The following is a 26920-nucleotide window of genomic DNA, read 5'->3' on the forward strand; positions in this document are numbered from 1 at the left end:
CTTTTTTTTAATTTTGATGAAAAATAGTATTAAGGAATAATCAAACAACATATTTTTCTTTCATAGAGATTACTATTTGCCAAACTGTTTGGCCATTTAACTTCAGCAAGACGAGCCAGAAAGTCTGAAGTTCCTCACTTTCGTCTCAAGAAGGTGCAAAATATTAAAATATGGCTCTCATTACGTTCGTATCTCAAGGTAAATCCAATTTATTAATGTAATTATGAGGTCAAATACATGTGATCATTCTCCTAGATTTGCCCTGTAACAGGAACCCTGTGGAATGCTTGAGGAAAGGCAAAACTTAGGTATGCCAGGTTGAAATCTCGGTTGGCCTTTTAAATGGCTTTGCCTGCTCTTTTAGGGCCAACCAGGTTGGAGGTCCCAGGTCAGTTTTGAGAGACTTCTGTGTTGGGTGTTCCTACTTCTCTGGCACGTAAGGGCTGAGTATTAGAACAGGAGTAGGCTATTTAGCCCCTTGAGCTTTCATCCACCATTTTAATGACATCATTGCTGATCTGTGACCTAACTTCACCTGTTACATTGAGGTTGATATGGTGTGAAATGATAGCTGGAAATCTGCTATGCCAAGAGATTCAAACCAGGTGAGATACTGTTACTGCCAAAGATGGTGACCTTTTTCAAAGTGAAATCCTGTTCTTGGTCCCTTTATTAGTGAGTACATTTGTAAGGAGCACATTGTTTAGAAGTGACCCAGGCAGCCAGATATCAAGATGGCATGGGGCAAACTTCACTGTATGTACAGGAGGCCAGATTCAGCTGTTTCAGTGCCAAATCAAAGAGAAAATTTGTCACAATATTTTGAAGGAACATAAACACTGATCTCAATTTATAAAAGATTATTTTACTAAAAGTGAATCCTTGCATAGCCTAGTAATTTATCCAGAAACATTAAGCCATGAAGTATAAAAATGTATTTCTATGAGAAAACAGTCCTCATGACGTTCCCCCATGCTGTTCCTATATCTGCTCAGTCTCTTAAATAAAACAAAGAACTGTCAGTGCTGAAGATCTGAAACAAAAACAGAAATTTCTGGAGAAATTCAGTATGTCTGGCAACATCTGTGGGGAGAAGGCAAAGTTAATGTTTAGAATCTGGTTCAAAATGTTAGCTCTGCTTTCTCCCACAGATGATGCCAAGCCTGCTGAGTTTCTCCATCAGCTTCTGTTTTACTTAGTCCTTTGGTGCACTCAGTCCTGTCAAGGGCACACTACCGGTTTAAAGATTACTGTATTTCTAGCTAAATATGAGCTATTCAATATTGGCCTTGCCTGCTGAACATTTGGGAAATAGTTCATTTATAATCTAAGTCCAATTTGAATGAATTTAATGGTGATGCCTGCTTTTAAATTGGCTGCAACAAAATAAAGAGCAGTTGACACTAACTAGTGATCTTGGATTGCAAGAATTCAAAACGGTCTCCATTAGTGTAGCAAAATACTGAATTAATGATAGGTGTAATTTTGTGTTAATAAAGCACGACCAGATAACCAGTCTTTAGCAACGAGGTCCCCACCATATACAAACTCCAGGAGTTCATCCTCCACAACGTTAGTGCAGATTAGATTTACTCAGTATGTATGTAAATTAACGTCACTCATTATTTCTGTATTAACCATATTAAAAGTATCCCTAATTTCCTGATTTAAACTGTGCCCAACATCACTACTACTGTTCAATGTTGATAAACAGCTTCCACCATTGATTGCTGTCTCTTGCTGCTCCTCAGCAATGCCCAAACTGATTTTACATCTTGACCCTTTCGTCTAAGATCCCTGTCTCACTAACTTACTGATCTTGAGCCTATTAAGAATCCTATCGTATCTTTTCCTTTTTTTCTTTAACTTTCTTAAATGTAAGATACCCTTGGATGTTCGGTGCCCAATCTTGCTCACCCTGTAGCCCTGTCTTGATAATAGCAATTAAATCATATCCCTTCGCCTGTTCAAAATGTCAACCTTGTTGTGATTGCTGTGTGCATTCAGATACGTGCCTTTAATTTTTCCTTTTTAATATTATTCTACATTCATATTCCAGTTGATGCTTGACTTTGCTTTGTCTTCTAATTTTGCCTTTTTCTTGGTGTTACCAGTTTTCCTTCCCTCCAAACTGAGCTCCCCCTCAGGTTTCCATCCCTTTGCCAATCTAGATGAAACTGTCTCTAACAGTATCTCCCTGTCAGGATGTTAATCCTAGTGTTGTTAAGGTGTAATCTGTCTAATTCATACAGGTCACACTTGCTCAATATCGGATCAAGATAGAGGTTATGCATTCATTTTTAAGGAATTAATTACCTCAGTGAATTCAAGTTTCCTCACCTTCAGTTAATTGAATATTCCATTGTTGAAAGATTTAATAATGTTCTGTCTCCTTTGTTGGTCATTAGCGACGTGTTGGCCCAAATGGTCTCTTTCCATGTTGTGAATTCTTTCTGATTTCTGTGAAAAGCAGTTGATATTTTTGGTAGATTATATTTCATACAACACTGGAACTGATCAAGGAAAAGTAACATAAGAATAACATTTTCAATGATTATCCTACAGTTGATATTTAATAGCCATCCATCAAAGTGAGAGGCAAACATGAGTTTCCCATGGGTATTTTCACAAAATTGGAGGCAGAATTTTTTCCTGCATGTGGAGGTTCCTGCCAGACTACTGGAAGGGTCGGTGGAGAATGTCAGCCCATCAGCCCCAGATCCATTAACGCAATGTGGTAATGGAGGCAGGACTTCCACCTCTCACTCAAATACAAGTCCTATCTTGGATTGCTGCCAAGTGGTTAGCTCCGTAGTGTCCATACTGTGACTTGGAACAGTGGCTGCTGCTAGGACTACAATGTACTAGATACAAAATGCTGATAAATGTTGAAGGATGCTGCGGAAGAGACAGAAGAGCTACCTGGGGTGAGGGTTGTTGTGTTTCTATTTAATAATGCGGTGGCGTATGCATTGACGAACTGCAACATAGCAGTTTCTAAAAGTTGTGTGAGCTACAATGAAAAACAAATTAAGCTGAGCCTGTATGCATTAGCTGTGGCTCAGTTGATAGCAGTCTTCCCTCTGATTCAGAAAGCTGTGGGATTAAGTTGCTTCAAGTCTTGAATGCACAAGTCAAATCAGTACTGTAGGATTGCTGCATTATTGGAGGTGTTGTCTTTCAGGTAATACATTAAAATGTATTAAAATGTAATGGCACCTGCCCTATCTTCTTCAAATACTTATCTAAATGTCTTTTAAATTTATAATAGTATCTGCATCCACCACTTCCTCTCTTCTACAACACTACTTGGGCCCTACTATTAATTAAGTCCTGCCCTTGTTTGTTTTACCAAAATGCAGTACTTTGCATTTATCCAGAGTAAACTCCATCTGCTGCTTCTCAGCCTGATAACCCAATTGATCAGAATCTCTTTGTAATCTTAGATAACCTTCTTCATTGTCCACTATATCACTAATGTTGGTGTTAACTGCAGATTTACTAACCATACCTCGTATATTCTAATCCAAATCATTTCTTTAAATGACAAGCAAAAGGGGACCCAGTGCTGATCCCTTTGGAACATCGCTGGTCACAGGCCTACAGTCATGACCACCCTCTTCCTGACAATTTTGTGACAATTGGCAAGCTCACCCTGAATCCTACTTTTCATACTCTTCAAGAGATTATTTTGATCCCAGTCATCTATATCCAATACACAATGCTGTCTTATTCTTGACTCGAACCTCAATTATTCATCCACTGTTTCCTACTCTTACAAGCCTTACCCTTCACACCAGCAGGAACATAATTCCTCTAAATTCTCATTATCATACTTTTAAAAGCCTTCCACTTGTCAGCCATCCTTTTACCTGTAAACAGTCTACTCCAATCAGCTTTTGAAAGTGCGCTTGGGTCCTAGTCTCTCCTACCAGTGGAAGTACCTTCCCAACATCCACTCTGTCCAGGCCATTCAGTATTCTGTAAGTTTCAATTAGATATTCTGTCATCCTTCTAAATTCTATCGAGAACAGACTCAGAGTCCTCAAACGTTCCTCACATGTTAAGCTTTTCATTCCTGGAACCATTCTCATGAACCTCCTCTGAACTCGCTCCAGGGTCAGTATGCCTTCCCTGAGATATGGAGTCCAAAACTGTGCTCAGTACTCCAAATGTGGTCTGACCAGAAGTACATCCTGCTATTATATTCAAATCTTCTCAGAATAAATGCCAAAGTTGCATTTGCCTTCCTGACTACTGACTCAAACTGCAAGTTTACATTAAGAGAATCCTGAACTAGAACTCCCAAGTCTCTTTGCACTTCAGCCTTCTGAATTTTCTCCCATGCTTCTATTCTTCTTACCGAAGTGCATGACTTCACACTTTCCCGCATTGTACTCAATCTGCCACTGCTTTGCCCACTGTCCTAACCCCCCCAAATCCTTCTGCAGCCTCCCCGTATCCTCCATGCTACCTGTCCTTCTACCTATCTTTGTATCATTTGCAAACTTAGCCAGAATGCGCTTAGTTCCTTCATCTAGACCATTAATGTACAAAGTGAAAAGTTGTGGTCCCAATACTGACCCTTGTGGAACACCACTTATCACTAGTTGCCATCCTGAGAAAGACCCTTTTAATCCCACTGTCTGTTTTCTGCCAGAGAGCCAATCTTCTATCCATGCTAGCACCTTACCTCTCACATCATGGGCCCTTATCTTACTCCGCAGCCTCCTACGCGACACCTTGTCAAAGGCCGTCTTGAAGTCCAGATATATAATATCCATTGGCTGTCCTTGATCTAATCTGTTTGTTTCTTCCTCAAAGGATTCTAACAGACTTGTCTGGCATGACCTCCACTTGATGAAACCATGCTGACTTTGCCCTATTTTACCATGCACTTCCAAGTATTCAGAAATCCCATCCTTCATAATTGACTGCAAAATTTTATCCATGACCAAGGTTAGGCTAATCACTACGATTTTCAGTCTTCTGCCTTAATCCATTTTTAAACGGGTATGTCACTTTAGTGATTTCCCAGTCCTCTGAGACCCTCCCCGACTATAGCGAATTCTGAAAGATCACCATTAATGCCTCCACTATCTCTTCAGCTATCTCCTTAAGACTCAGGATTGTAGTCCATCTGGTCCTGGGTATTTATCCGCCTTCCAGGCATTCAGTTTTTCTAGCACCTTCTCCTTGGTGATAGCCACCTTACTCATCTCTGCCCCCAAATCCCTTGATTTTTTTGTGATATTACTCATGTATTCCACTGTGGAGATTGACGCAAAGTAATTATTCAGTTCCTCAGACATTTACTTATTCCCCACTACTATCTCTCCAGCATCATTTTCTATACATCTGAGGACGTACATGGAATAGCGTAGGTTAGATGGGCTTGAGATCGGTATGACAGGTCGGCACAACATCGAGGGCCGAAGGGCCTGTACTGTGCTGTTATGTTCTGTGAGGTCTCTATATACTTGCTGGTCAATTTCCAGCTGACTGTTGGGAGGGGCCTATAGTACCGTCCTATCAAGGTGATCATCATCCCTTTCTTATTTATAATTATCCATATGGTTTCACTGGATGATCCCTCAGAAATATCCTCTCTAATTTTACAGTAGTAATGTCTTCCTTAATCAAAAATGCCATCTCTTACTCCTCTCTTTCCTTCTCTTCTATAGCACTAAAACCTGGAACATTGAGCTGCCAGTCCTGTCCTTCCCTCAGCCAAGTTTTTCTAATAGTTGTGATGATCCAGAGCCATGTTCCCACATGTGCCCTTGAGTTCATCAGCCTTACCTGTACGACCCCTTACATTGAAATAAATGCAGTTTAATTCTTCAGTTACCCCATTCTCTGACTAGCTCTTGTTTGCCTTTCTAATTAACTTGCTGTTTTCCGATTCAGAACCATCCTCTCATTTTTTTTTATTATTACTACAACTTAGGACCCCCACCACCCAATTAGTTTAAAAGCTCCTGAACTAGAACGAACAAATCTCGTGCCTCACTAACTTAATTGAGTTTTTTAAAGAAATAATGAAGAGGATTGATGAAGGAGGAGTGATGGATGTGATCCACATGGACTTAAATGAGGCATTTGACAAAGTTCCCCATGATAGACTGGTTAGCAAGGTTAGATCATATGAATACAGGGAGAACTAGCTATTGGGATACAGAACTGACTCAAAGGTAGAAGACAGAGGGGGTGGTGGGAGGATTGCTTTACAGACTGGAGGCCTGTACTCAGTGGTGTGCCACAAAGATTGGTGCTGGGGTCCTCTGCTTTTTTTGTCATTTATACAAATGATTTGGATTTGAATGTAGGAGATATGGTTTGTAAGTCTGCAGATGACACTAAAATTGGAGATATAGTGGACAGTGAAGAAAGTTACCTCAGAATATAACAGGACCTTGGAGTTTAATTTATAAAAATGCAAGATGTTGCATTTTGGAAAGTCAAATCAGGGCAGGACTAATACAATTAATGCTAAGGTACTGTGGAATGTTACTGAACAACGAGACCTTGGAGGGCAGGTTCATAGTTCCTTGGAAATGGAGTCGCAGGTAGACAGGATAGTGAAGGTGGCCTTTGGTATGCTTACCTTTATTGGTCAATGCATTGTGTATAGCAGTTGGGGCGTTATGTTGCAGCTGTACAGGACATTGGTTAAACCACTTTTGGAATACTGCACTTAATCCTGGTTTCCCTCCTACAGGAAGGAAACTTGAAACGGTTCAGAAGAGATTTATGAGGATGTTGCCAGGGTTGGAAGTTTTGAGCTACAGGGAGAGACTGAATAGGCCCAGTCTATTTCCCTGCAGCGTCAGAGGCTGAGGGGTAACCTTATAGACGTTTATAAAATCATAAGGGACATGGATAGGGTAAATAGATAAGGCCTTTTCCCTGGGGTAGGGGGTGAGTCCAAAACTAGAAGGCATAGGTTTAAGGTGAGAGGGGAAAGTTATAAAAGGGACCTAAGGGGCAACTTTTTCACACAGAGCGTGGTGCGCATATGGAATGAGCTGCCAGAGGAAGTAGTGGAGGCTGGTACGATTACAATGTTTAAAAAGCATCTGAATGGGTATATGAATAGGAAGGGTTTAGAGAGATATGGACCAAATGCTAGCAAATGGGACTCAATTTATATAGGATATGTAGTTGGCATGGACAAGTTGGACCAAAGGGTCTGTTTCTGCGCTGTATATCTCTATGACTATATGCTTGACGCCATTTAGGACAAAGCAGCCTGCTTGTTGGTACTGCTCCACAAGCATCCACTCCCTCCACCATTCTCGCTCGGTAGCGGCAGTCTGTACTGTGAAACAGCACTGCAGAAATGCACCGAAGATCCTTCGATAGCACCTTCCAAATCCATGACTATTTCCATCTAGAAGGACAAGGGCAGTGCCGCGGATCCATGTGAACACCACCACCCACAGGTTCCCCTCCAAGCCACTCACCATCCTGACTTGGAAACATATTGCTATTCCTTTGCTGTCACTGCATCAAAATCTTGGAATTCCCTTCCTTAGGGAATTGTGGCTCCACTACAATAGGTGCACCACAGCAGTTCAAGAAGGCAGCTCAGGACCACATTCCCAAGGGCAACTAGGGATGGACAATAAATGCTGGCAGCTAGTGATGCCTACATTCCATGAATGAGAAAAATGAAAGGGTATTTGTGAGTGTGTAATTGTTTTTGATTAATTAGAGGGGAAATCATACTTATTTTTATTGTTTTAACCAATTCTATTTCATTGAATGGGTTTTGTTTTGCAATAAATTTAATGGAAAGCTATATCGACCAGGTTTCTTTAATAATCATGAAGTTATCAGTCTAATACAGAGAAAGCATATTGTTTCCAAAAAAAACGGGAGGCTGGAAGAGCACAACAAGCCAGGTAGTAATTGTGAAGTGGAAGGCAGGAAGCTAAAATGTGTGGTTCCTTTAAGACTGTACTTAGAATTTTTTTTTAAATGAAGTATGTCTGTGGGCATCAGCTGATTTTGCCAGTTCATCTTGCAAGCTTGGAAGGTTTTGCTCAAGGAGCTTTGGTACATTATGACAGTGTATCTTGTAAGTGTCCATACTGTTGCCACTTATGTCAGTAGTGGAGGGAATGAATGTTTTAAGGCTAAGGCATGTTTCATGTTTGGTTCTAATGGATATGAATTCAGCATTGTCTGTTGTCAGACAAGATGATCTCTCTCAAATGTGTCTGCCATGGCTTGCAAATAGTGTATTTTTAGTTTCACTGTGATGTATTGGATTTTCTTCTGTTAGGAACTTTGGATAAACTATTGCTTAAAAATGACAACTTGTAAAATGTGAAAATTTTTACAATCACAATATTTGAGCATGTTCTGTAGTTATAATTGTGTTAGTAGTTTTTGTAAGTTCTGAACATATTGTAGTTTTCCGGCCTTACTAATTTACCTTTTCATTCTTAATCATGCAGCTATGTGGCCAACTTTTTATTTAAATAATTTTAGTGTCTGCTGTTATCTTGTTACTATGCCACTTTTCTCTAAAAGACTGGGCCCCTCATATCATTTCTAAATCCTAAAGAAATCACAGCAGTCTTTAACAGAAAATTTTGTGACAATAATGATGATAGATCCATATTTTCAGCTAATTGATCATTTTAGAATGTCTTCCAGTTTCTGCAAATCATTATTTATTGCATGTATTTTTAATATCCATAAATTTTCTTCCATGCCTGTAAACTGTTAAACATTAAAAAATTGTTTTGTATATTTCAAGTTCCACTTCAGTTATTGATCTTTCCTGACAGAGACGAGGTCCACAGCGATCAGTAGATGTAATTGTTTCATCTGCATTCCTGTTGACTCTATCTGTAGTATTTATTTGTTGCGCACAGGTAAGAGCATGTCTGACTACTTAGTACTTTTATTTTAAGAATTTGTATGACATTGAATTAGCTAAAACATTTTATTTGTTCAATTTTTACCCTTTGTTTCATCCATTGTTCTCTGGCTTCCGAATAACACAGACTGTTAGCTATACAGCTGTCCAAGAGTGAGACTGTTTTAATTTAGGTCATGTAAACCTCTGAACCTCTCGATGATCTCAATACAAAGGGAAGATCAGAAAATGTGAAAAGATCATTTCTGTTATCGACTCAGAACATAGCAGAGAATAAGCTAAAGAGGAATTTGTGTTTCTAGAGGAAGATTGTTTCCTCTGTTCAGCTAATTGAACAGCCAGCCTGTTCAGTGCCTGTGCTGACATTCACAGGAGAAAAGGGGTATTTGGTACAAGAGAATACAGCAAAATGGGGCTGGGAGTTACTTGACTAAAAGTTCATCTAAATTTTCCTCTATCCATGAAGAATTTTCAGATGACATACCCACTTATCAAACACAGTTCTCTGTTTTTAAATCTCTGCTGGTCACTCAATTAATGAATAGTTATAGTGCAGAGAGGCTATTTGGCACAAGGGAGACTATGTGGGCTATCTGCAAGAACAGTTAGGCTAGACCCACTCTCATCAGCTTTGACCCATTCCCCTGCAAATTATTATCTTCAGGTACATACTTAAATTGTTTTTCAAAGCCACAATTGAATCTGCCTCTGCTATCCTGTGCATTCCAGATCCTAACCACTTATTGCATTAAAGTAGTTTTCTCGTTAGTCTTTGGTTATCTTGTCAATCATTTTAAATCTCTGCCTAAGCGGGCAGTTTCTTTCTATTTATTTTGTGTATTCTGGTGATTTTGAATTCTTATCTAATTTCTTCTCGCAGTTCTTCTCTGACGCGTACAGCGTGAGATTTTCAAACTATCCTCATAGCTAAAATCCTTCATCCTTTGGACTATTCTCGTAAAACCTTTCTGCACCATCCCTAAAGCCTTTATCTTTTCTGAAGTGTAATGCCAGAATTGGGTATAATATTCCAATTGAGTCCAAATCGACAGTTTTATAAAGCTGAATCATCATAAGCTTAGTTTTGTTTTCTATTGTTCAATTAATAAAACACAGGATCCAGTATGCCTTTTTAACCATTTTTTCGATCTGCCCTGTCTCATTCAATGACTGGTGCACATGTAGCCCTAGATTTGTCTATTTCTGCAACCCTTTTAGAATTATACCCTTTAATTTATATTGCCTCTCTTCCAATATTTACACTAAATATATCCTCACAACATTTTCTTTCATTAAATTTCCATGCTTCCCCATTCCTGCAGCCTGTGTCCTCTTGAAGTCCATCACTATCCTGACCGACCATAAAACTTTCATGTTTGTGCTGACTGCAAAATTTGAAAGTGTGTACTACACACATGAATTCAAATTATGAATATATTTGATTAGTACCTTATCAAACATATCTGCAAGTGACTCCTGAGGATCCCTGATGCATACCTTCTTTCAGTCCAGAGAAAACCATTTAGCACTAGTCTTTGTCAGTGTTATTTTGATGTTGTCATAGTCCCTCTTATTCTATGTACCTCAACTTTGCTGACCAGCTACGTTGTGATACTTCATCAAACATCTTTTGGATGTCCTTGTAAAAACAATTAACCGCATTACCCTCAATAATCCAGTCTTTCATTAAAAAAATTGAAATTTCTAACAAAATTTTCTTTATGAAAGTATATGATCATAAGACCATAAGACATAGGAGTGGAAGTAAGGCCATTTGGCCCATCAAGCCCACTCTGCCATTTAAATCATGGCTGATGGACATTTCAACACCACTTCCATGCACTCTCCCCGTAGCCCTTGATTCCTTCTGAGATCAAGAATTTGTTGATCTCTGCCTTGAAGGCATCCAACGTCCCAGCCTCCGCTGCACTCAGTGGCAATGAATTCCACAAGCCCACCACTCTCTGGCTGAAGAAATGTCGTCTCATTTCTGTTTTAAATTTAGCCCCTCTAATTTTAAGGCTGTGCCCACGGGTCCTAGTCTCCCCGCCTAACAGAAACAACTTCGCAGCGTCCACCCCTTCTAAACCATACATTACCTTGTAAGTTTCTATTAGATCACCTCTCAACCTTCTAAACTCTAATGAGTACAATCCCAGGATCCTTAGCCGTTCATCATACGTTAAACCTACCGTTCCAGGGATCATCCATGTGAATCTCCGCTGGACACGCTCCAGGGCTAGTATGTCCTTCCTGAGGTGTGGGGCCCAAAATTGGTCACAGTATTCTAAATGGGGCCTAACTAGAGCTTTATAACGTCTCAGAAGCACATCGCTGCTTTTATATTCCAACCCTCTTGAGATAAACGACAACATTACATACACTATCTTAATCATGGACTCTACCTGCAAGTTAACCTTAAGAGAATCCTGGACCAACACTCCCAGATCCCTTTGTACTTCTGCTTTGTGAATTTTCTCACCATTTAGAAAATAGCCCATGCCTGTATTCTTTTTTCCAAAGTGCAAAACCTCACATTTATTCACATTGAATTTCATCAGCCATTTCCTGGACCACTCATTTCAACCTTAATTACAAACATTAAATCTTTCTTTCTACAGATACAGCTAGCCTGTAATTACCTGAATTAGCTTTATCAGTGTTTTAAAAATGAATTCTACACTTGTTGCCTAGTGCACAACCATACTTAACAGAACTGTGGAATAGAATTTTTAGACTTCGACAGTTTTATCCATTACATCCCCTAGGAGTTTGGGATGTCTTATTTTTTCCTGGCACTTTATCGTCATTTAACTCAATACAATAATAATTCCCTATATGTCCCTTTCATGCATCAAAATATTTGTTTATCTTGGTCCAAAATATTTCAGGATTCATCTTTTTGACATCCTTTAAACAGATTATCATCAATAAATTGACAATACTTTTGGATGTGCCATTTTGCTTCTCAAATGTTTACTTTATATATGTGTAAAACATATTGTTCTTTTAGTTTTATCCTCATATTCCCTGAACTTGCCTAATGCTGGTTTTCGATTTTTCTTCTTTTCTAATATTCTGCTTCGTTTTTGTTTGTTTATAGAGTTCTTTTAGGCCATATCTTTGCAACTTTAATTGGTCTCTATCCTTTTTATTTATTCATTGTATCCTTAGCCCAGTACCAGATTATTTTTAATGGAGTATACTTTTGTACTATCCAGTACCCTTGCTAACATCAAACTGTATGATGCTGTGCGCCAACAGCTCCTTCCATTTCACAGCAACTCAGCTGGATCACTCCTCATTATTCTGAATTCTGTCCTAGGCCAGCCTGGTGTTCTGTATTTTGAACTGATTTTGTCTGCTCCTGGCAATCTTTACACCATATTCAGTAATGTTTTCCAAGGTGCTTGCTTACATTTAGCTTCATTACTCAGAAGCACATCCAGCAATGCATCCATCATTGTAAACCACTGAAGTACTATAATTAAGACTAGTTCTTAATGAGAGCATGTGCTATTTATCATACTCGTCTTCACTGCTTTCCTACATGTTCAGCTGCAAGTAAAGAAACAATGTAGAAAGGCATATGAAGACTACTGTGGTGCTTTCTACACAAAGTGATGGTAGGTTTGTTATGATGTAAATGCAACTAGAGCATGTTATCTACTACTGATAAACATGTTAAAGTGCATTATTGCAAGATGTCTATTAGCCCTGGAGATACCAATTGAATTGCTTGTCTTCAGTAGCCAAACGGAGTTGCTGGAGATGGCACTGAGAAATGGATCATAGCTTTATGCCTATACCGTGTCAAAAAGCTGGATCCACCTTTCAACTAAGATGGTAATGCCTCACCCTGAAGAGTATAGTGTGGGGCTTGCTCTAAACCTGCTGCTTTACATGTTGTAGACCTTTGAAAAACAGCTGAATTCCCTGTTGTACTAAGGCAGGTTTCCTGGCGATGGTGAGTAATACTGGGGATCTGCTATGAGTATGTTTTTAACAAAAAGTGCTAGTTATTAACTGGAAAATATTAACAAGTAGAAGTACATTCTAGTGCAATGGTAATTCTATGAATGAGAACATCCTATCCTGTAATCTTGAAATCACATAATGCCTGAACTCTGAGAAATGCAGTTGATAAGACTGTATTGTAAACTGCAAATCCCATCTGGTTGACCAACAGTAATAGAGTATGCATGGTACATATATTCTCAAAAATACGCTGACTTAGCTATCATTTTTTTTAAAGAAGGACAGCGTAATATGAGAAAGATTCAGTCAAATGCCTGAAGGATCCAGAGAATTACGTGGAAGTTTTAAATCAAGCTTGAATTTTTTTTTATACAGCTGCTTCATATCCATGAAACGTTCCTTGATTTTCATTATAATTGGGAGCTAGTCATCTGGTGCATCTCATTGACATTGTATCTCCTGAGATTCGTTATGCTGGGTTCTGAAACAAATAACAAGTACAGCAATACCTCAATCTTACTGACAGAGCAGGTAATAAACTATGATCTTCTGTTGCTTTAAAAATGAGAAAAGTTGAATCTCTTTCTTAGCTCTTTGTTAAATATTTCTACAATCTATACACAAGCAACATGTTGGGTAATCAAATTTAGCTTTGTGTTTTTAGTGGCATATTGATTAGCCTGGATAATAGCCCGGTTTGCATGTAAAGAGCAATCGACCTATATTAGTGAAAGAATCTGAAATTTAATAAGCATTGAGAAACTTTTGTGCTGAGAAGTATTATGCAAAAATGCTAATGAAAACAGGCCAGAAGTGAAGAAACGTCATTTGGACCTTTGAACCTTGTTATCCCACTACGTTTTAGTGTCTTTAATGTTTGTTACACTTTTTTGAAAGGTCCTTTTTTATGACATTCTTCTAGGCAGTTTATTGTTTGATTCTGCGTTGAAATAGAAACCAAATTTGATTAACCTTGAGTAATCAGGTTTTGGAATGTCACAACCAAATTGAATGGTTTCACTAGATTCTATTGTAAACTCGGTTAATGCAGTAACAAATACTAATTCAGCATTAATCTACATTTTCTGTATTACCAGTAGCAAAGGCCCAGTAATACCCTGTGCTGGCTTCCCCCAGGCAAATCACTTTGAAATAGGAATGGGAGTAGACTGTCCAACAGACTAGCCAATCCAGAATTTCTCATGTTTACTTTCCTGTACTTTCTCCATAACCTTTCATTCCCACTGTGTACTTGCTATGTACTTTAGTCTTCTGTTTCAAGAATATACATTGATAACTTTGGAAGAAGTTGGTTTCCTATATTGTCTAGAATGGCCATTTGCTATCTGTGTATAGATAATAAAGTGTGAGGCTGGATGAACACAGCAGGCCAAGCAGCATCTCAGGAGCACAAAAGCTGACGTTTCGGAAGGGTCTAAGCCCGAAACGTCAGCTTTTGTGCTCCTGAGATGCTACTTGGCCTGCTGTGTTCATCCAGCCTCACATTTTATTATCTTGCAATTCTCCAGCATCTGCAGTTCCCATTATCTCTGATGCTATCTGTGTATGCCTCCTTTACTAGATTAATTTATACTTGAAGATGGAAAAAAAACCTAACAAGAAAGAAGAACTGAACTTAGTGAACAACGTTTTGAAGCTTGCAACCAAGTTGCTGAAGGTAGACAATCATGAGGTTACAAGGCTTCCCTGTCTTGTGAAAGCATATTAATTTTAACGTTGTGAACTGAATGTCTGCAATTAAATGTGACGTGGAAGTGCTAGTGCTGGACTGGGGTAGACAAAGTCACAAGTCTCAAGACACCAGGTTTATTTGAAATCACAAGCTTTCATAGCACTTTCATTTTCTGAAGAAGGGTCTTGGCCCGAAATGTCAGTTTTCCTGCTCATTTGATGCTGCTTGGCCTGCTGTGTTCCTCCAGCTCCACACCTTGTTATCTCTTTCATGGCACTGCTCGTTTGTTGGGTAATGTGGAAGGAAGCACAGACTTTATGAGAGGAGAGATAATTGCAAGATAATTCCAGGTAATTAAGAGTGTCAACAGGTTGAATATCAAGTCTTTGCAGATGATCAAAGGCGTCAACAGCTGAATAGTAAGTGAACAGATGACCTTTCATCCACTTTGTTAAGACAGAAAAATAATTTTGAAAAATCAGAAAAAAGATGGTGTTGGAGACAAACTTAATGGCTGGAATAGCATGATAGGTATGAGTCGCGTGACAAGGGTCTACCCAAAGTAACAAGTAATCCAAAACCATACAAACTAATTAAGGTAGAGAGGTAATAACTTGATAACAAGAGTGATGGTGTCAAATCTTCCTCACTGTTCTATTTTGTCACCATCACCTTTGATAACTTGTTACTTTGGTTCGACACTTGTCACGCAGCTCTTACACCTATCGTGTTAATTCAGCCATTTAGTTTGTCTCTAGCACCATCTTATTTCTGATTCTTTTGTAATTATTTCTCTGCCTTAATTTATCAGATTATGTGTCATTCCTTCATTTACTGTTAAGCTGTTGACACTTTACTCACAACTATTTGACACCTTTGATCACCTGCAAATAATCATTATTCAGCCTTTCGACACTCCACTGTCACCATTTGTACTGTCTTTTGACACTCTTAATTACTTGGAATTATCTTGCAGTGAAATCCATAGCTTGCGATTTCAAATAAACCTGTTGGACTATAACCTGGTGTCGTGTGACTTCTGGCAATTAAATGTGAGTAAGATTGATACAGCCTGGATTGCTCAACCTAATAACATTGTGGAGCACATTCATTACGTGAACTGAAGTGTTCCAGTATCAGGCCCATCATCACCCACTTGGGCATGCAAGGACGAGTAACAAGCAAAATCTACATCCTAAAAATGAATTGTGTTTAATGAGGTTTTGTTTTTTTTCATGTAACTTGAATGTTACTGTGTATTTTTACGATTTTTAAAACTTTTTTGTTTGTTTTCACCTTGCCTATTAGGAGTAAATTTTAAACCAGTTTCAAATCAAATTGAACCGAACAGATTTATTTCCAGAAACTTTGTGAGAACGTGATCTTGAGTTTGATTCCATGAAATGCCAAGGATTTTCCTCCACGTCTCCAGGCTAGAAGTCTCCAAAGCCTGTTAGTCCTCTGCAATGATTTACAAGACTTTGCTACCCAAAATAGCACATTCCTCACATTGAAACTCCTACCATATGCTAGAGAAATCTATAAATTTAGCAAATTTATGCCAGCACACAAAAAAGGTTAAGATCTCTCAATTAATCAGTGCCATTCTAGGCTATGGTGTTTGAAATTTTATTTTGGATAATATTATCATAGAATCCCTACAGTGCGGGAAGAGGCTATTTGGCTGATCAAGTCTGCAGTGACCCTCCAAACAGCCTCCGACCCTATACTTGTAACCCCCACATTTACAATGGCTAATCCACCTAACCTGCACAGCTTTGCGTGAGTTTCTTCCACAGCCCAGACAGTGAGAATGAACCAAGTTCCCTGGCGCTGTAAGGCAGCAGTGCTAACCCCTGTGCTGCCCTGAAAGGGAGGTTTTAGATTAAGTGTAACCTTCTCGTGAAAGCGAGATTAGTCAGTCCTGGCTTGCATTTCTAATTTTGTAATTCTGTTTTGAAATCTGTTTATTTTTTATATAGTATTTTAGATTTATTTTGTGAACTGTACTTAAATACTGTAACTGAACATCAAGTAATCTGAGAAGTAGACCAATTAGGAGTTCCTCTGCAATGTGGACTAAAATACCTAGATTTTTATCACAGCATTGCAAGTTTTAATTGGTAGTTTCCATCCTAAATATTAAATTTATAAATTGAAAAGTTGGCAGTAAAATGTGACCAAAACAGGGCTACAGTAATAAGGATTTGTAGTCAGGAAGTTATCGTAAAATAAATAATTATAATACACATGTTAGAAGGATAATCTTTATGCTCTGCCTGTTGAGGTACCATGAATTACTCCGTCAATGCTCAAGTATTTTATGAAATTGTTAGTGTGTTTTGTGATATTGAAAAACGTATCTTCTGTTTAGGAATTGGATACGCCTTTTAGATTATATGGATTGACAATGAATCCGCTGCTATACAACATTACCCAGGTTGTGATTCTTTCGGCTGTGTCTGGTGTCATTAGTGACTTGCTGGGTTTTAATCTAAAGGTCAGTTTCCTCAAACCAAGAGAGAGAAGTATTACAACTGTCTTATCTTCTCCGAATAATATAATTCATTAGCATAAGACCTACTTTTAAATGTACAAGTAGTACATTACTTTTTCTGTACATCTGATATAGTTTTAAATATGACTATTGCATAATATGCCTATAAATATATGAGCCCTGACTTTCTCCTGCTGCACCATTGTTAGAAATATGGCACTTCCTCTGAAGAAGTTAGGTGAATTAAAATCTGAAAGAATTCAAAGCCAAACTGAACCACATGGCTACTGCAACACATTGATCTTCATTGACAGATTAGCAAGGATGTTTCTTCTTCCATCTATAAGTCAAGCGGTGGTGCATAATGCTTAAAAAAAATTTGGTCAGAGTGGGCAGAAGTTCTATTTTTTGCCATTGCTTTTAAAACGCAAAATTTCCAGATAGCTTATCAAATAAATTTCTGTAATGCCATTAGTCACTTACAAATTTTTGTCAAAATAATCTACACGTATTCCCTTTAGAGTTGGTTTCTGTCCAGGTCATGAGATACCAGCTAGCCTGAAATACAACAATAAGTTAATGGGAATTATCAACAGTAAAAGACACTTCCTATCTATGCATAGATTTTATATCCTTCAAAAGTGTTCAAGTTAATGCTATATTACCTATTTATAGAGATTAATTTCATCCATAATAGGTTGAGAACCGTAAACAATTTTAATTTGTATAAAGACCATTAGCTCAATTTCACTGACTGCCAACTTCCGTTTTTTTGATCTACTCGGCCCCAAGTCATTGAACTAATTTAAACTACAGGTATTGCAATTACTGTATAGCATCTGGTACGTTAACATGGTGTAAAAAACAACTGCTTCTTTTGAATCAGTACTGGAATCTAAAGAAGCAATTTATTTGTGACTGATAAAATCCAAATTCACTTTAGCTGGAATAAGACCATAAGACATAGGAGTGGAAGTAAGGCCATTCGGCTCATCAAGTCCACTCCGCCGTTTAAATCATGGCTGATGGGCATTTCAACACCACTTCCCTGCACTCTCCCCGTAGCCCTTGATTCCTTTTGAGATCAATGTCGTTTTATTGCTTCATAAGATTGAAATAGGTAAGTCTAACCTGTTAAAGTGAATATTTACAAATGAGTTATAAAATCTCTTCAAGAAAAAGAAACTGCATTTGCCAGTTATTATTCGCAGTGTGAATTTTACAGGCTATACTGCAATAATGATGTCAGTTGCAGTAATAGATTCATTTCCATGCTATTAATTTATTTAAATAAAAATCTCAGCCTGCTTCATCATTCGGTAGCTGATCGGGTTGTGATTTCAACTTCATCTTCCTGTCTGTCCCACATCTTCATGCAATTCATTGATACAGATCCTAAATAGTTGAGGCCCAGCATTGATCCTTTGGCATTCCAGTCATTATAATTTATCTAGTTAACAAAAACGCAACAGTACAGATAACAGGAGGCATAAGTTGTTATTCCCCACAGCATAAGCTCTCATGCAGCAACTTTTTGATATGCTCATTATCAAATGCCCTCTGCAGATTTAAGAATGGTGTATTAACAAGTTCCCCTTCATCAACCTTGTTTGTTAGTTCCTCAAATAATTCTAATGTCTTAAATACAAAGCCACGTTTGACTGCATGATCTTACTGTAACTTTTCTTAATAATGGATTCTAACTATTTCCTGTGACAGATACACACACACTTTTGAAGATATAAAAGTTAACTCAAAGTTAATTCTGTTCCTTTAGCATTTATTGTGTTTGTTTCAGATTTCCTGCATCCATATTAAATCGCTTCCTCTGTTTTTTTCCCCAAAAATCTGTGACATTTGTTATTTTCCAATGTTAGGGGCCTTTTAGATTCTTTGTAAGACCATAAACAATCCTATCCGTGCTGCCACAGATCTGAAGGTGTAAGCCATCTAGTCCTCCAGACATTTCAACTTTCAGGCCTAGTAGATTTTTTTTCAGCGTGTTTTCTCTGGTAATTGCTTTAAGTTCCCAAAGATACGGAAAAATTACAATGTTTTCTGTAGTGAAAACCACTACAGAATTTCACCTTGTAGGTGGATTTATTCATTGTTTTGGAGTTGTTACTGACACTTTCTTATACTGCACAATGGATTTCATACTCAAAGAATTGCACAGAGGCATAAATGGGCTTAGAGGTACTGTTACAAATATGACAAAACAACATATTAGGGAGATTATTGTTAGTAATACTAAGGAAACCTGAGATGTACAAGAAGATGCACCATAAATGTAAAACCTTTTTTTCTTTTAAATTTTAGCTCTGGAAGATCAAGTCCTGATATGTTGGATTGTGAATCATATCCCCCTTGGACATTTTCTTAATGCAGGCATATGGCTCTACAGTTTATTACGCCACTTCTGACATATCGAAGTGCTTACATCTACACCATTTGTGCAATTTATATTTTATCTGTTATGTGTTTCACTTTTTTGCACTTCTTTTAGTTATCAATCTTTTTGATTTACAAGTATTACTCTGTGGTCAGTTTTTAAGGAACTGTATGTAGCAGGTCAAAGAAAAAAGAACAAAGCCTTTTGATATATTCTATTTACAGCAATAAAGCTTTATGCCTGCCATTGTGGAAGGTGTTTTGATAGAAACAACTTTAACTAGCAAGAAATATATTTATTTAAACAATGGACTGGCAACACAGGTCCTGACTCTGCATCTGCACTTTTTATTGTGACTTTTTTTTAGTATGAAAGTGAAACCTAGCCCTTGAGATCATTATACACCTTTTTTGTATTTAGATGGTGTTATGTTTAATAATGATTGAAGTGCGTTTTTATGAACGTAATAAGACTTATTACAATTTTACATAATTGATCTTATCTAAGACACAACTTTGTTCCTTGTATGACTGTGAAAACGTTAAAACTTTGTTTTCAGTACAGCATAGATGTGGACAAGTTGTACTGGGTAGACAAAATAATTACAGTCATTTAAATGAATATTTTGTCTGATAATCATTATCTACTCTGATTACAACTGACATCAGTTTCCTACCAACAAGTAGTATAACTGGCATTAATTTTGAAGGAATAAACATACTATAACTGACTAAGATGCAAAATTATTTGGAATTTTGTAAAATGTATTCTTTTCTATTTGAATATTTGTTTCTTTCATGCAACTTTTAATAGGAACTGGTCATAGACTCATATTAGCAACACTCATAGTTGATGCAAGTCAATGTTTTGTCTTGGATCTGAACACAAATATGCACTACCCTTTCATTCAAAACTGACTGTTGTATACATTTCTTAAAGGCAGATGTACTGACCCTTTCTACATATTTCATACTTACAAAATAAACACACTAATTCAGTTTTCCCTAAGCAAGGCCCATGTTAATAAAATCAAACACCTTTGCTTGGACCATCCACTTCCTGTTCTAGTAACAACCTGGAACTGTTTCTTGCTAACTCTGCTTCTTAACTGAGAAAGCAAGAATCCTTCCACTCCTTAGATAACATGTCCATCCTGGGCCTCCTGCAGTGCCACAATGATGCCACCTAAAGGTAGCAGGAACAACACCTCATATTTTGCTTTGATCCCATTGTGCTGCAGGGTTCCCACATTCACAAGCTCAAAATCTCCCCTCCCCCTACCGCATCCCAAAACCAGCCAGCTTGTCCTGGTCTCCCTAACCTGTCCTTCCTCCCATCTCAAGCCACCCCCCGCACCCCCAACTCCTACCTTTTTGGCCTCATCCCACCCTCTTGACCTATCCGTCCTCCCTGGACCGACCTATCCCCTCCCTAACTTCCCACCTACACTCACCGTTACTGGCTCTACTCCCGCCTCTTTGCTGTTTGTTTTCTCTCCACCCATCTTCTCCTTTATCCATCTTCTATCTGCCTCTCCCTATTTACTTCAGAATCCCCTTCCCCAACAACATTTCTGAAGAAGGGTCTAGGCCCAAAATGTCAGCTTTCCTGCTCCTCTAATGCTGTTTGGCCTGCTGTGTTCATCCAGCTCTACACTTTGTTATCTAAGAATTTTATTAGCTGACTTTGCTGCCTGGCGATTTTTGATGGTCACATTATTAATTACTAACCTATTTAAATTATCAGTTTATTGCTTTAACTTTCCAAGCTCACTGTGTACCAAATTTTAGCTTTCTTAAATTGTTCACTACCGCTCCAAAATGACAGAAATATTGAGATATACCACCCCCATGAAAAAAGTCTGAATGAGCCTGATTTACATGATGCATTGTAGCAACTCACCTGTTAGCACCTTTCAAATATTTAACTTCCCACTACTTAAAAGGATAATTGCAGCAGACACATTGAAAACACAACATACAAGTCTCCCCCCCAGTAGCAGATCTATAGGTGTACCTACACGACAAAAACTGCTGTGACATTTCTAGGATTCATCCACTTTTTAAAGATTATGAAATTTCCCACATCTGCTGTCTTCCCAATCAGTGCGTTCTAGATTCCCACCACACTCTGGGTGGAAAAATGTACCCTCAAGCGCCCTCTAAACTTACTACCCTTCACCTTAAAATTATGCCCCCTCATTTTAATCCTTCATTAAGGAGAATAGCTGCTTCCTCCCCACCCTGTCCATTGCCCTCAATCTTCTACTCCTCAGTCCTCTCTGCTCCAAAGAAAATAACCTGATACTATACAGCCACTCTTCAGAGCTAAAATACTCCATCCCTGACAACATCCTGGTGAAATCTCCTCTGCAAACCCCTCCACTGTAGTCACATCCTTCCTACAGTAAGGCAACCAGAACTGCACACAGTACATCAGCCAGGGCCTAATCAAAGTTTAGTACAGCCTCACAAGATCTCCCTGCACTTATGCCATGACCAATAAAGGGCCATATGTGTTCTTAATCTGTTCTGCTACCTTCAGGGTTTTGTGGACAAGCACCCAAGATTCCTGTGAGCTTCTTTGTGTCCTGCCATTCAGTGAGTACTCCCTTGTCTTGCTCCTTCTTTCAAAGTGCATCACATTACAATTTTCAAGGTTAAATCCAATTTGCGATTGATCAATTCATTTCATTAACCGATCTATATCTTCATCACTTACCGACCCAGACAATTTTTGTGTCATCTACAAATTTACTTATCACCTTCTCCTGTACATTCTCACCTCCAGAAGCATTCTAATCAACTTCACAAAGATATAATCAGTAATCAGATAGTGAGCCAAACCGCAAGGGGTAACCAATGACTTGGCTAAATGGATAACTTGTAAGAAGTTTATAGAAGGTATTCCACAGTAAGGAATTCAAAGCAATGCCTGCCATTGGTTAGGTGATAGAGGTGGGAAAGTCATAAAGAGCTGAGATGGCTGTGGAGTGCTTCAGGTACAAAAAAAACTACAGGAGCAAGGTAAAGAAGTGGGCACAGCAAAGCCACAAAGATTGTTTAAATGTTTGATATATGGGGATCAATAGCAGCATGAACAAAAGTGATGTGTAAATGGAACTTCCTTGTGTTGGGATAAGCTATGACCAGAGCTTTGGATGAGCATAAATCAGTAGTACAGCAGGTTGGAGAATGCATGTTGGAGGCAGAGAGGTAGTCAGCAGAGCAGTTAAACTTCTTTAGTCTGGATTTGAAGACATCATGGGGAGAGACACAGGGAAGTTCCTTGGAACAGAGGTGCAATAAGCTTTGAGTGTAGAGTATGCCAAGATTGTGGATGACAGGCAGTAGCAGGGGACAGAATAAAGGCAAGAATTATGGCAGGGATTGGTGGCAGTAAGCTCAGTATTCTCAATGTTTATTTGCGGATTCTACAGAGCTATTACATTGATCCCTTCTTTCACTAATGCTTTTAGCCTTTGACTTAAGTAATGGAGCTCTGAGGGACCCCATCACAGTGTGTCTTGTCAGTACTTAAGATGGGGTGGACTTCATCAGAAGTGACGTGTTGAGTAGGATTCTCATTTTCATACCTACTTTCACTTTAATTCTTTGGCCAGCCACATTTCACTTTTACCCCTGTGTAAGATAGAAGCTTGTAGAGATGTGATATGCAGTAAAATTGTGGTAATCTTGCTATCATTCTAAGTGTGAGACATGGTATTCAGAGGCTGCACAGCTGTAGCCGATCTGTCTATGACAGAAGACATCCTTGCATTGTTCCTTGTAATATTAACTAATTTGCACATGAGGTGGACTCCCCCATTTTCTTTGTAATTGGGGCGTGGAAAGTCTACCCATATTTTGGTAGATTTGTACCAACTCCTTAACAGTTATAATTTTCATTGGCTTCTAAGGTTCAAGGTGTATGCAACTGAGTAGGGCTTAGAAAACTGTGACTTACACAATGGACGTTGCACAACTATTTGGCACCATTGTTGCTCATGCTCGCCTACAAATTGTGCTTTAATATTATGAACTGCACATGTGAGCTTGACCCTTGTGACAGTAACAACTCCACAAAGTATCAACTCTTCTGAGTGCCATAGGAGTCCATTGTCTATCGCTTTACTTGTGAAAGCCCTTGTGTGGGATTGAGTTGTTTTTCAGTAATTTACTATTTTGATTTGATTAAGCAAGTGAGGATTTAATTTTTTTTTACAATTGGGGTTAGTTGTAATAATTTCTCTAAGGAAGACAGACATATACCTCAGATCAAAAATAGGGCCAATGGCTTTTATGACTCCAGCCATTTTAGACAAGCAAAAGCATTTTAACTCTTTCACATTTGCTAAAAGTCACAGCCGTGTTGAAATTAGTATAATTATGTAGGTTATGTAAATAACAAGTCTTTTGGAGACCAAAAGAAACCTATAACTGTTCTTTGGAAAATATTGTGGAGTCACAAGTTAAAGGATAGTGGTGATTTTCCAAGAGACTAAGATGTGTCAGTTGGGATATGGCACTACATACCCCAAAGCAGATGCATAAACTGCCATTGGTGCCACCTTATCTTGGAAAGCTAAGAGGGACTTGCTGTCAGAAAAGGGCTGATGTTACAATGTAATTGGCATGTCCCAGAATGATAGAAGACAGCAGGATGTGATGACGGTAAGAATACCACACAACTTGTACATAAACCAATCAGGAATTGTTCTGACATTACTTAGTCAATCAAAGATTTACCATGAAATATTCATGCACTGCACATCCATTAATAAGCCAATTGAGTGTTACTGAAAACGTACACATTGTCAAAGATATTTTCCTTACACTTAGTAGAACACAAATAACATTTGGACTGTATGAGATAAATATTTTATCAACTTCCGAGATTCGGGTAAGGGCTAGGTGTAATGCTCGGAAGTGCATGGTAAGTTGGGCTGAGTGGCACGGTTTGTAATGCTGACAAATCTGTTAGAACTCTTTGAGGAGGTAATGAGCAAATTAGACAAAGGAGAACCAATGGACATGATCTACTTGGATTTCCAGATGGCCTTTGACAAGATACTGCATATGAGGTTGTTAAATAAAATGAGGCTATGGTGCTAGGGGCAAGATACTGGCATGGATAGAGGATTGGCAGGAGGCAGAGAGTGGGGATAAAAGGTGTCTTTTTTAGGTTGGCAGCTGGTGACCAGTGAAATTCCAGAGAGGTCAGTGTTAGGCTCGCAACTATTTATGTTGTACATTAACAATCTGGATGAAGGAACTGGGGGCATTATTGCTAAGTTTGCAGGTAATACAAAGATAGGTTGAAAGAGTAGTGTTGAGTAAGCAGGGAGACTGCAGAAGAACTTGGACAGGCTAGGACACTGGACAGAGAAGTGGTAGATAGAATACAAGTGGGAAAGTATGAGATTATACAGTATGGTAGGAAGAATAGACTATTTTCTAAATGGGGAAGGGCTTCTGAAATCTGAAGCACAAAGGAATTTAGGAGTCCTAGTTCAGGATTAACATGCAGGTTCAGTTAGGAAGAAATGCAATGTTTGCATTCATTTTGAGAGGACTAGAATACATGAGGGACATGTACTGCTGAGACTACAAGGCTCTGGTCAGACTGTATTTGGAATATTGAGAGTCGTTCTAGGCCCCGTATCTGTGGAAGAATGTACTGAAGTTGGGTGTGGTTCAAGAATGACCCTGAGGACGATGGTCTTGTTATTGTATGAGAAGGATTTGGTTGGGTCGGGGGTGGGGGGGTTGCTGTTTTCATTGATACTAACAGAATACTGAGATGCTTTGATACAACTGTGGAGGCCAAGTCACTGAGTGTATTTTAAGACAAATAAATAGGTTCTTGATTAGTAAGATTCTGGCAGAAGCATGGTGAGGGCTGGAAAGCCCAGAACGGGACTTTTTACATTGAATTATTTATTGCCATATGTATTCAATTCAAGAAGGCAGGTAGATGGAGATGAAAAACAGCTTAATTCTACTTATATTTTATGGCCTTACTATATAAATACCATGGCTACAAGAGCAAGTCAGAAGCTAGGAATCCTGCAGCGAGTACCTCACCTCCCAACTTCCCGAAGCCTGTCCACCATCGTCAAGGCACTAGCAGGAGTATGAGTGCAACTGCAACAATACTCAAGAATCTTGCCACCACGCAGGGTCAAAACACTTGAATGGCACTGCATTCATATCCTTCACCATCAACACAGAGTAGCAGCAGTGCATACTTCCTACAAGGTGCACTACAGAAATTCACCACGGCTCCTCAGACATAAGCCATAACCACTACCATCAGGAAAGGCATGAGATGATGAAAACATCACCACCTGCAAGTTCCTCTCCAAGTCATTCACTACCCTGACGAGAAAATATTTCACTGTCTGTACAGTGCCACTGGATCAAAATCCTAGAACTCCCTAAAAGCACTGTGGGTACACCTACATCAAATGGACTCCAATAGTTCAACACAACAGATCACCATGACTTCCTCACGGCAGTTAGGGATAGAGCAATAAAAAGAAATGACAGGCGAGTACTGATTAGTTGTCAAACAAACTTTGATTTGTAAACATATTGAATCAAAGACATGTTAGAGTTTTCCTGGCACAAAAAGAAACCCTTTGGCCCACTTTGTCTCCACTGGTCACCAAATGTCTATCTATTCTAATCCCATTTTCTAGCACTTGGCACATAGCCTTGAATACTATGTCATTTTTGGGTGCTTATCAAAATAGTTCTTAAATGTCTTGTGGGATCCCTTCTCTACCACCCTTTAGCAGATTCCCACAACACTCTGGGCGAAAAGATTTTTCCTTAAATCGCCTCTTAACCTTCTTGCACCTTACCTTAAAACCTGGTTATTGACTCGGGAATGATTTATCCCAATCTACTCTGTCTATGACCCTCAGAACTTTATCCATCTCAATGAGATCACACCTCAACTTTCTCTGTTCTAAAGAAAACAACTCTAGCCTTTTGAGTGTCTCTTCATAGCTGAATTGGTTTAGCCCAGGCAATATTCTACTGAATCACTTCTGTTCTGTCTTGTGCAATCACACCCTTCTTGCAGATTGGTGATCAGAACAGCACACAGTACTCCAACCATGCACTAACCAATATTTTGTACAGCTCTATCATAATGCCCCTGCTCTTGCATTAAAAAATGCAAGTATCCCATATGCTGCCTTAACCACATTATCTACCTATCCTACTGCATTCAAGGATCTATGAGCATGGACACAAAGATCCCTCTGATCCTCTCTACTTCCTATGGTCTACCATTCAACTAATCCACCAGCTAATGATGATTGACTGTTATTAAGTTAGTTTTCCCTGTAAATTGGTGTTTTTGTGAATTGTATTAAGTGCAAGACAGAATGCTTTGATGAAATACATCTTTTACAACAATACTCTAGTTCTAAGCAGAAGGCATATGCTAGGCATA

At 38.7% G+C, this 26920-nt stretch overlaps 1 protein-coding gene across 2 annotated transcripts in view; it reads left to right on the forward strand.

Moving 5' to 3' along the window:
- Nucleotides 1-20183, forward strand: part of LOC125463267 (protein PHTF2-like) — a 113943-nt gene extending 93760 nt beyond the window's left edge. For both annotated transcript variants that reach the window (XM_048554325.2, XM_059654584.1), the window contains exons 13-18: nucleotides 67-198; nucleotides 8802-8888; nucleotides 13247-13402; nucleotides 14454-14549; nucleotides 16939-17064; nucleotides 19381-20183. In XM_048554325.2, coding sequence (XP_048410282.1) covers nucleotides 67-198; nucleotides 8802-8888; nucleotides 13247-13402; nucleotides 14454-14549; nucleotides 16939-17064; nucleotides 19381-19401 — 618 coding nt within the window. In that variant the 3' untranslated portion in view covers nucleotides 19402-20183. The remainder of the gene's footprint in view (nucleotides 1-66; nucleotides 199-8801; nucleotides 8889-13246; nucleotides 13403-14453; nucleotides 14550-16938; nucleotides 17065-19380) is intronic.
- The last annotated feature ends 6737 nt before the right edge of the window (nucleotides 20184-26920 follow it).

The sequence above is a fragment of the Stegostoma tigrinum genome, chromosome 25 (genome assembly GCF_030684315.1).
Source record: "Stegostoma tigrinum isolate sSteTig4 chromosome 25, sSteTig4.hap1, whole genome shotgun sequence".
Classification (NCBI taxonomy): domain Eukaryota; kingdom Metazoa; phylum Chordata; class Chondrichthyes; order Orectolobiformes; family Stegostomatidae; genus Stegostoma; species Stegostoma tigrinum.